The 11,864-nt window shown below is 44.9% G+C and overlaps 1 protein-coding gene across 2 annotated transcripts in view; it reads left to right on the forward strand.

The window, feature by feature from the left end:
- The window catches only part of ITPKC (inositol-trisphosphate 3-kinase C), a 43,039-nt gene extending 39,684 nt beyond the window's left edge, over positions 1-3,355 (forward strand). For both annotated transcript variants that reach the window (XM_040406178.1, XM_040406179.1), the window contains 4 exons: positions 917-1,121; positions 1,288-1,389; positions 1,594-1,665; positions 2,188-3,355. In XM_040406178.1, the coding sequence (XP_040262112.1) occupies positions 917-1,121; positions 1,288-1,389; positions 1,594-1,665; positions 2,188-2,391 (583 nt within the window). In that variant the 3' untranslated portion in view covers positions 2,392-3,355. The remainder of the gene's footprint in view (positions 1-916; positions 1,122-1,287; positions 1,390-1,593; positions 1,666-2,187) is intronic.
- Positions 3,356-11,864: the final 8,509 nt, after the last annotated feature.

Below are 11,864 nucleotides of genomic sequence, written 5' to 3' on the forward strand. Positions count from 1 at the left end.
GTCACGTGATGCAAAAGGAGCAGGTCACCACTGCAGCCAGACTTTGGCTGCAGTGGCGTCAAACCGGAATTGTACATCCAGACCTAAGTGGGGCAGCGGAGGCCTGAGAGCGTGTGAGCCAGTGTGTTTTTAGGAAGCAGGCAAGTATGCTTACCTTTGCAGGTCAGCCCAGGAGGGGGTTTGTGAACCCCCCCCCCCTCCCCCAACATGCACATCTCTGTTAACCTTGTATAAAAATACTTGTATGGTAATATATTTGTCCAATATTAAACTTTTTATAGCGTAAAGAAAAGGGAGGCTCATTTACTGCAAGAGGTATTCCAGATTCTGACAAGTTATCCCCTACCCACAGGCTAGGTCTACACGACGACATTTGTCGCACGAATGTCGCGCAACAATTTTTATAATGGTAGTCTATGGTGTCGCACTGCATTTTTCTGCAACTGTCACGTGTAGACCTAGCCTAACTGTTAGATCTACTGTTGGGCCCCCCACTGATAACAAGAACAGGAGCCCCATACCCCCCTTCCCCTTAATGAATGGAGCGGCAGGTTGGGAATGTTCACAGCTACTCCATTCATCTCTATGGAAGTTCCTGAAATAGCCGATCATTGTACGTGTGTCTCCGGAACTCCTGTAGAGATGAACGGAACAGCAGTGCACATGCCTAGCCTGCCACTTCATGCATTTCAGGGGGCCCCAAGGGGTTCAAGGTCCCTGTTCTTATGATCAGTGGGAGTGTCAGAGGTGGGAGCCCCACCGATGTAATAGTTATCCATCATGGATAAGATGGTCATTCGAAATAGATGGGTTTCATGGTTAATGCATCTCTGAAATACAGCGAATATCTGTGATCGTTTCTAGTTGCTACGGTCAGATGTCATGACACCATCTAACTAAAGCTCTCCTTCTTCAGTACATATCTAGAGGAGGAACTGGTCAAGGCTCGAGAGAAGCCCAAGCTCAGAAAGGACATGTATGATAAAATGACCGCTGTAGACCCCAACGCACCCACTGAAGAGGAGCACAGACAAGGGGCGGTCCTGAAGCCCAGATACATGCAGTGGCGGGAGACCCTTAGTTCCACCGCAACTTTGGGCTTTAGAATAGAGGGAATCAAGGTGAGCAACACTAAACCCGTATTGTTCAGAAGTACTGACATATGCAGAGGGTTTTTTTCTTCAAACCTTAGAGATTGCAGATGAAACAAACATTCTTGAGATTTAATTTTACCAGCTTGCAATTAAGGAACCAGTGAACTGATGTCACAGGTTTATTTCTTATCAGAGAGCTGATGGGACGTGCAACACAAACTTCAAGAAGACCAAACATCGGGAGCAGGTGATGAGGGCACTGGAAGACTTTGTTGATGGCAATAAGAACATTCTGGTGAGTATCTGCAAGTGAAGTCAGATGTTTTGTCACCGTGTGGACCTTACATTTTTAACCAATGACACATTCCAAGGACACATTGCCTGCTGCAAGCCACTTTCTACAATATGGGCCACCACCTGGGGAAGCAGTTGAGACCATCGCCAGTAGACGTCTGAAAAGATATCTGACCATCTTGCCTTCTCTCATTTTTAATTGCAGACAAATTACCTAACAAGATTGAAAGAGCTTCGCGTTGAACTGGAAAAATCAGAGTTTTTCAAGCACCATGAGGTATCTATCTCTGTATTGCTCACATAGACATGAAGGTTATACACATGACTAGGGTCCATCTCCACTGGAGTAGCCAGCCACTGTTTCAGAAAATAAAGGTTATTTCTTTGTGTAGTCAATGGGGAAACATTGGGTAAAATGGACTTGAAAAAGAATTGGGAAGCTTAGTTGATGGTAAACTTAACTGTAGCAACCAATGTCAGGCAGCTGCTGCCAAAGCAAATAAGACCAAGAGGTGAGCCAAAAGGGCCATAGATGCACATGAGGATAGATTCCAACAAGCTCAAGGCAGGTAAGTCACCGCCAAAGGAGTCTGGCAGCAGCTTATTCCCTTCTCCCTATTGAGAACACATGCACACTTGGCTAAGCCAAACATGTTTGGAGAGGGTCGGGAGGAATAGCTGGTGGTCAGCTTTAGTCTTGATCTGATTTCCTTAGGGTGTTTCGCATGCGATGAGGAATGTACAGGAGCCTATAGGCATGGCAGGAACCTGACCTAACTCGTCAATGTTTTTCCTTTAGGTGGTTGGCAGCTCCTTGCTCTTTGTCCACGACTCCTCAGAACTGGCCAAGGTTTGGATGATTGACTTTGGAAAAACTGTTCGGTTGCCAAACAAGCAGACACTAAATCACCGGGCGCCTTGGGTAGAGGGTAACCGGGAAGATGGTTACTTGTGGGGGCTCGACAACCTCATAAACATATTCTCTGACATGGTGCAGGACTAAGACTTGAGACTGACACAAAGAAAAAGTTGTGGCAACATTTTGGACTCTTACAGTGATAAGAAGGAACCTCGGATTCCCAACCTCATCTCTATTGGACTTTATGATGTATTATAATTGTATTTTATTTATGCTTTTTGTAGCCTCTTAGAGACCTAACACTGGAAACTGTACAGTTTAAAGCTGGGAGAAGCGTTGACCTCCTTTCTTTTATAATTTGTATATATATGTATATTTTATTACTTCTTTACAAACTGATTTTATTCTATATTTTATTTTTTTAAATGTTCACTTTAATTCGAGGTAGTATCCTTGGTTCTGATGCAGGTTGGCAAGATTGAGCCAAAGCAATGATTGCCTACACACAGGCCACATTCATTATACCCCGCGTCGGGTGAGCCGCACTGATTTGCCCCGTTGTAGTTGCACTCTGCTTTGTTGCTTGAGATTTACTTAAATGGGGCTGACCTGCAGTACTAGAGACCATAGATGTAAGTGGTGCTGTGTCTGGGGGTGGGGGGAAGCAGAGCCTTTTTAAAGAGTCATTTCCATCTTGCAAAGTGATGGCATATCACTAGGATATGCCATCAATTTATGATTGTAGGAGTCTAACCATGGGAACCCCCTGTGATCATTAGAATGAAGGCCCCAGTTTGCAGGAGCAATCACTAGACATAAGGGCTCGGTCTGCAGGGCTGGTGTAGCACTAGGTTCCCTTCACTGGTTGGGCTGAGGGGCCAATGTACGGAGAACTGTAGTGCAGCCCCATTCAAGTGAAGTCCCCTGGACAGCTGTTTCCCCAGGAATGCTAATGTGTAGGAAAAACATAGGAGATACAGCACCAGCCACGGGGCCGTGCAGTGGAGGTCCCAGAGGTGGGACCATCACTTTACGAGATTTGAAGTCCATGCAACTATTATTTTTTTTCTTTAGCTACTTGAAAAATGGCCCTGCAGTTGCTACGGACGTCAATGGAGCCTCCTTTTTAAAAGGATCTAGTATAAAAAGAAAAAGTTTGCACGGACAGAGCCTATATCATATAGGGGAGATCCTTATGTTTTACATAGTAGAGCAGAGATGCCCAACCTGCGGCCCTCCAGCTGTTGCAAAACTACAACTTTTATCATGCCTGGACAGCCTACAGCTATCGAGGCATGCTGGGAGTTGTAGTTTTGCAACAGCTGGAGGGCTGCAGGTTGGGCATCCCAGTAGTACAGAGTCTAAAAAGCACAGTTTGAAATGAGTTACTGCAACTAAAACTTTTTGAAGGAGAGAAACCCGCAAGATATTTAACAGTAATTGAAGCTCCTTTATTTAACTGTTAGGTGGGTAGTTATGCTGTCACTTAAAGGGATCCTGTCACATGTATTATCTGCAGGCAGCATGTTATAGAGCAGGAGGAGATGAGCAGCTTGATATATCGTTTTATGGGAAAAGATACGAATAACTTGTATTTAATTTATTTATATCCCTGCTCATTCTATGCTTGGGAGTCCAGTGGGCGGTCCTATCAGTGATTGACAGATCAGACATTGATTCACTCCATCCACTAGACTCCTAAGTCCAGAAAGAGCAGGGATTTAAATGAATGAACTACAAGTTATCCTGAAGGTTTTTACACCAGACTATATATCGATCTGCCCAGTTCCTCCCGCTCTATAATTTGTTGCCTGCAAATTCGGTCATAGGTCTAATATGGTTAACAAAACATCAACTAAATGGTGTGCAGACGTTGGGCCAATATGGCCAATATGTAAGCCATGTCCCACTGCCCCGACCATGAGATCTTCCTCTCCCGACATGTGGCATTTCTAGGTTTACACAAGCTTATAGTGTGACCTGCGTTTCTATCCAGGGAATCCTGGGATAACCAAGGGGTTGTTGGATCATATCTGTATGTTGAATATAGATTTCCACAACCTATGGCTCTTCTTCACCTGTTGCAGTACTACAACTCTCATCATGACCTGGCAGCTGCAGGTTGTCAGGGTCTGATGGAAGTTGTAGTTTAGGAAACAGCTAGAGAGCCACCTGTTGGGGGAACTCTGGTTTAATCCAAGGCTTCCACAGTGTACAGGAAGGAACCGTATTCTTGGGCCGTGCAGGTTTCATATGTGTGCTTTTTTCTACTTCTTAGGCTCCATTCACACGTCCGCAATTCTGTTCCGCATTTTGCAGAACGGAATTGCGCACCCATTCATTTCTATGGGGCCGCACGATGTGCTGCCCGGATCCGGAATAGCGGACCCGCACTTCCGGTCCCGAAAAAATAGAACATGTCCTATTCTTGTCCGCAATTGCAGACAAGATTAGGCATTTTATATCATAGTGCCGGCGATCTGTGGTCCGCAAAATGCGAAACGCACATTGCTGGTGTCCGTGTTTTGTGGATCCACAAAACACTTACGGACGTTTAAATGGACCCTTAGGGTGGGTTCACATTACGTTTTATGCCTCTGTTTGATGTATACGCCAGAAAGAAAAAAAAAAAAGATACAAAATCGTAGCACACCACGTTCTTGTATTCTGCAGGTCTGTAGAAAAAAAAAGTGTGTGTGTATATATATATATATATATATATATATATATATTATATATATATATATATATATATATATATATAATTTTTTTTTTTTTTTTTCTGGACCTGCAGAATACAAGAACGTGGTGTGCTGTGATTTTGTATCCTCCATGGTGAACGGATGCCACCAGTCTGAGGCTATGTATTAAAAACCGGAACAGGTTCCATCATTAAGGCTGGGTTCACATCATGTTTTTTCCCATCTGGTTAACATAAACAAAAAAACTTATACGTTAAACTGATAGGAAAAACGTGATGTCAACCCAGCCTTAATGATGGAACCTGTTCCGGTTTTTAATACATAGCTCACAAAAGTGTATGGTAGGATTCTGTGACTACCAGGTCCACGGCAATCGAAGCCAAGAGCTGTATACCTCTATGGCATCTTCTAAGTATTACACATCTATCTATTCATATTCATGATGCAGAGTGAAACGTAACAATTGGGCTCCCGGGTCGACTAGTGAAAAAATAATTTTTTTGTTCCTTTTTAGCCAAAATGACTTATTTTTACACTATTCTTGTACAATATTTGGAATATGGTTTTTATAATAAAGACCTTTAAAAAGGAAGCGGATCTGGTTTACTGATGTTATGTAATGATTGTTCTATGATACAGAACCTCGTAAATAACGGAGGAAGTGGCGGCACAGTCTATGGCGTGGAACAATTAGAAAACTAAACAGGAAGTGAAAAGTACAATCCAAAATAGCTTCCCCTGCTTCTGAACATCGCCCACATTTACAAAGGCTTTGTAAGTTTTCAGCATAAAAAAGTTCCGGAATTTGGTGCAAATTAGGGATCAACAGATTATCGGAAGTACTGATATTATTGGCCGATATTCAGGATTTTGTACATTATCGGTATTTTCCTCTAACCTTGCTGATATGCCGATAATGCGTATAAATGGAATACTAGTGAGCGTTTCCATTATGGAAGCGCGAACTAGTATGCATCGGGTGCCGGGAGTGCTTCCAATACTCACCCTTCCTGGTCTTCTTTGATGGAGCCCGCGCTGCACTGTCCTGACCCCATACAGCGTCAGGACGTAGTGCGCGCACTATGACCTGATGCTGCAGTGCGGGTCGGAGAAGACAGGGGAGCGAGACGCCGGACCCGGAGATGAAGAGGAGCCGTGGCGCAGGAGAGGAGGAGTTTTGTATTTTATTCATCTGAGGTCTGATAGGGGTTAATAAAGGGCTGATCTGAGGTCTGATAGGGGTTAATAAAGTGTGTGGAAATTGGCATTTGGCACTAGTATATTATAAATGTAAATTATATATTGACTACCAACTAAGGGCTTTATTAATCTCACCGCCAGCTCTCTGAGAAGGTCTGGCAGACGTTCTTCTGTACCTCTTGCATGATGTTCTTTGTTTTGGTTTCACTTTGTCATCTCCTTTCCTTCTCCCAGCTGTCACCTATTCACACTAATTGCCTCCCTTTATATTCCCTCCCATACTGCCTCACTTTGCGGTTTATACTACTTCCTGGATTGAAGTGATCACTGCTGGAGACTTCTGTTACTGCTTGTTCAGATAAGTCCTTTCTTGTATTGTGTTTACTTGCTGGCTTGATTCTAGGTGACCCTGACTCCCTCCGTATTAAGTGCAGGGAGCCGGTGGTCGTGTCCCCTCACTATTATAGGGTTTTCAAGTGTCACACAGTCTAGGTACGAGGGCATGCAATCGTCTACCTCTGAGACCTTTGTATGAGCTTAGCAGTCAGGATGAGCTCTTAGGGTTTTCCAGGGGTCTCCTTTATGCTCCTTAGTTTGGGATCAAGCCAGTCGGATGTTTATCCATAACTTCCAGCTATCTGTAATATCATCTGTGACAATTAATTTATAATTTACTTTTATAATACACCCTGTTCCAAATTATTATGCAAATTATATTTCTCATTTACCTAAATAATTGATGTAAATAAGTCAGCATAGTTCTCTTGTTATCATCTATTAAGAGTACAATTCAATTTTATTGAACAAACCTAATGATAACAGTATTTTTTTTAAACAAACTTACTGTGCATAATAATTTGGAACAGTGCATTGTAAGTTTCAAAACACTTTACAGGTTGTAAAGAACTGAAAATTGTCATTTGTTGTGTTTGCAGCATATTTACTGAAATCAAAAGCTTTTTCAATCAAACTTTTAACAACATTTAAACAGGGCACATTACATTTTAACATAGGACCCCTTATTTGATAGCAGCTTCACAAGTCTTGCATCCATTGAACTTGTGAGTTTTTGGACAGTTTCTGATTGAATTTGTTTGCAAGATGTCACAATAGCCTCCCAGAGCTGCTGTTTGGATGTAAACTGCCTCCCACCCTCATAGATCTTTTGCTTGAGGATGTTTCAAAGGTTCTCAATAGAATTGAGGTCAGGGGAGGATGGAGGCTTTCTCTCCTTTTATTCCCATAGCAGCCATTGATGCAGAGGTATTATTTGCAGCATGAGATGATGCATTTTCATGCATTAAGATGATTTTATTACGGAAAGCATAGTTCTTCCTTCTGTACCAGGGAAGAAAGTGGTCAGTCAGGAACTCCACATACTTTGCAGAGGTCATCTTTACACCTTCGGGGACCCTAAAGGGGCCGACCAGCTCTCTTCCCATGATTCCGGCCCAAAACATGTCTCATCCACCACCTTGCTGACGTCGCAGCCTTGTTGGAACAGGGTGGCCGTTCACCAACCATCCACTACTCCATCCATCTGGACCGTCCAGGGTTGCACTGCACTCATCAGTGAACAGGACTGTTTAAAAATTAGTCTTCAAGTATTTTTCTGCCCAATGCAGCTGTTTCTGCTTGTGAGCATTGGTTAGTAGTGGCCGAATAACTGTATTTTTGTACTCACCGTAAAAGCCTTTTCTTGTAGGATGCATTGGGGGACACGGCACCATGGGTATATGCCCAGCTGCCACTAGGAGGCTGACACCAGAAGTAAAAAGTGTTGGCTCCTCCTATCTGGGCTATACCCACTGCAGATGCAGGAGCAAACCAGTAGGTTGAAAAGCAGTAGGAGAAAAAACTAAGCCAACGAGTCCTAAACCAGACAGGACCAACAGAAAACTTAGCCACAAAGGGTGGGATCTGTGTCCCCCAATGCATCCTACGAGAAAAGGATTTTACGGCGAGTACAAAAATCCAGTTTTCTCTTGAATGCATTGGGGGACACAGCACCATGGGATGTCCTAAAGCAATCCACAAGGGAGGGCAGCAATAAAACAGCCATGCAACGCAACGCAACTAACTCACGGCTGCTTGCAGAACCCTGCGACCCAAACTGGCATCAGCAGAAGCCAAGGAGTGGATGCGATTTAAAATTTTGAAAACGTATGAACAGAGGCCCAGGTGGTGGCCTTGCAGACCTGGGAAGCTGAGGCCTGATGTCTAACCGCCCAAGAAGCCCCGAGTGGAATGAGCGGTCAAACGAAAGGGAGGAACATGACCCTTGGCAACATAGGCCACCTTAACTGCTGACCTAATACAACGGGAAATGACCTTGGAAGCCTGCAGGCCCTTGCTAGAACCCTCAGGGATCACAAAGAGGGAGTCCGACCGAGGGCTCAGTCAACCGAAGATAGAGGCGAAGCACCCTAACGACAGCCAAACGGTGAAATGAACGCTCCCTAGGATATGAGGGGTCAGGACGGAAGGACAATCTCCTCGTTAATGTGGAATGAGGACACCACCTTAGGGAGGAAGGAAGGCACCGGACGCAGAACGACCTTATCCTGATGAGACACCAAGAAACGGGATCTGCAAGAAAGTGCAGCAAGTTCAGAAACTCTGCGAATAGAAGTAATCGCCACATCTGCCTCCCATGAACAGAGCCAGACTGTACGGCGGATGGCCACAGAGTTAGCAGCCGCCCTGCTAGAACGGCAAGCCGATTCCAGGGAGACATCACATAGGTACCGGGAAGCCTGGAGAAGCTGAGAGGCAAGAATGGAAACCTCACCTGGAGAAGAATCCGGCAGCAAACGGATGAGCTGCTTCGCCCAGACCACACAGGCAATGGCAACCCAGGAGGCGGCAAAAGCAGGCTGAACAGCGGAGCCTGCCGCTACAAAAATGGCCTTAGCCAAGGAATCAATATTCTTGTCAGCGGGATCCGACAAGGAAGCCGCATCGGCCAAGGGAAGGGTGGTGGCCTTGGCCAAACGGGCCACCTAAGGATCAACCAGAGGTGGGACTGACCATAGGTTCACTGATTCTGCACTGAAAGTAAACAGAGCGTCCGAACCTTTAGACATCTGCAGGTGCTTATCAGGCTGACTCCATTCTTTGGCCAGGAGTGCGTCAAGGTCCGGGTGGTTAGGAAAGACCAACATGGAACGGCGGAAGGACACAGGGTCCTGAGAAGAGGAGGGAGTACCCTCCTGCACATTGAGGGTGTCTCTAACCGCCTTAATGAGGTCCTGCATGGCCACAGATCAAGTAGAACTCTGCTCTGATACAGAATCTGAGTCAGAGGTGTCCCCAAAAGCGGCGGAAGACGAGACTTCGCCTGTCTCAGACTTATCCAGGGAGTGACCCGTAGAGGGTGCAACTAAAGTGGAAGCCCACTATGGAGCACCCCCTGCAGCAGGAGAAAAACCTGCAATAAAGATAAAAATAAAAAATAAAACAAAATAGCAGCAAGACCTGCAGGAAAAAAGCAGGTTGTGTCTGCCTCTTAAAGACACTAGAAAAAAACTGGTTTGCTCCTGCATCTGCAGTTGGTATAGCCCAGGTAGGAGGAGCCAACACTTTTTACTTCTAGTGTCAGCTGGGCATATACCCATGGTGCTGTGTCCCCCAATGCATTCAAGAGAAAGAAGGTTTATGCACAGTTGCAAGACTCTGGAGGACTCTACACCTTGATGTCTGTGGGACTCCAGAGGCACCAGCAGCTTCAACTATCTGTTTGCTGCTATGTAATGGTATTTTAGCAGCTGCTCTCTTGATCCGATGCATGGATCTTGCAGAAATCTTCCTCAATGTGCCTTTATCTGCACAAACCCGTCTGTGCTCTGAATCAGCCACAAATCTCTTACTAGTGCGATGATCACGTTTAAGTTTTTGTGAAATATCCAATGTTTTTGATTTTGTATTCATATCATATGTTGATCTTTTTAAGGGTGCATTCAGACGACCGTATGTGTTTTGCGGACCCTTGAAGTCCTCGGCATATCTGTTTATCTTGTGGGCGTTCACAGGTGATTTCTCTTTTTGCAAATCTTTGGGGTGAAATATGCTACTATCCCTTACTCCTGCGGATTTTGCCATGGATTTTTTCACTGGTGTTACATACCCTTAGGGCTCATGCACCTGGCCGTGGCTGTACTGCGGCCTGCAAGAAGCAGGTCCGCAATACACGGGCACTCCAGAGCCAGAGCACACCCAGAAGCGTGCTTTTCCGGGTTTTAGCACATTCAAATGCTGTGGTCACTTTTGACCAAGGCATCCGAAGGGTTAAAAGTCCACAATCAACATTACTACCAGTTGTGGACTTTAGCTGCGGGTGTCTGCTGTATGAACAGGCACCCAGTGGCTATGGTGCCCGCTGCATGTGCAAGTCCTGGCCGGTCAGGAAGGGGTTAGAGAGTTATTTTTCTATTATTGATCTGAAGTTCCGATTCCGAGTTATGATTTTTCTTTATATGCAAATTAGGCCTTTGGTGCATTGAGGGTGTCACTGTTGCTCTTGTTGCACCTAAGCTCCACTCCCTTCTATGGCCAGCCCCTCCCTGACTGCTTCGATTAACAGGGCCAAGCAGTGTCAAAGCAGTCAGGAAGGGGCTAGACATAGAAGGGAGTGGAGCTTAGGTGCAATGAGAGCAACGGTGACACCCTCACTGCACCAAAGGCCTAATTTGCATATTAAGAAAGTATTGTAAGTCAGGAACAGAGCTTCGGATCAGATTAACCACAGCCATGTGTCTGCAGGTCGCTGGTGACAGATTCCCTTTAATTCTACTGTGAAAGGGGGAAAAATATATAAATACAGTGACCTACGTCAGGAAGATAGAGATTTTATTTAGTTTCATACGTTTTACCTGCACTGATGGAGCACACAATGGCCCACATTTACTAATGTGCATGCACCTAGATTTTGGGGCCGTCTGTCACATCTAGGTTCGTGCAATCTACAGACTTTGGAAATCTGCCCCAATGTATATAACATTTTTATATATTTTTTTGCCTGAAAAGAATGAAATATTTAGGCCTCTTTTTCACACGGGCGGCATGGATTTGGGCCGGATAAGATGCGGGTGCGTCGCGGGAAAATGAGCGATTTTTTTTCACAGAAGTTCGGGTTAGATGTTGTGTAGATTGTAATACAGAATGCATAGTAAAATAGGGCTGGAGGGGGTTAAAAAATAAATAAATAATAATTTAACTCCCCTCATCCACTTGTTCGCGCAGCCTGACTTCTTTTCTTTCTTCTTCTTCTTTGCTGTGCAGGAGGAAAAGGACATGTGGTGACGTCACTGCGCTCATCACATGGTCCGTCACATGATCCATCACCATGGTGATGGATCATGTGATGAGCGCAGTGACATCACCACAGGTCCTTTACCCAGGTCCTGAAGAAAGAAGACAGAAGAGAAGTCGGGCTGCGCGAACAAGTGGATTAAGGTGAGTTAAATTATTATTTTTTTAACCCCTCCAGCCGTATTATACCATGTTATAAGAGAAAATAATAATGATCGGGTCCCCATCCCGATCATCTCCTAGTAACCATGCGTGAAAATCGCACCGCATCCGCACTTGCTTGCGGATGCTTGCGATTTTCACGCAGCCCCATTCACTTCTATGGGGCCTGCGTTGCGTGAAAAATGCACAAAATAGAGCATGCTGCGATTTTCACGCAACGCACAAGTGATGCGTGAAAATCAC

This window comes from Bufo bufo, chromosome 8 (genome assembly GCF_905171765.1).
Source record: "Bufo bufo chromosome 8, aBufBuf1.1, whole genome shotgun sequence".
Classification (NCBI taxonomy): domain Eukaryota; kingdom Metazoa; phylum Chordata; class Amphibia; order Anura; family Bufonidae; genus Bufo; species Bufo bufo.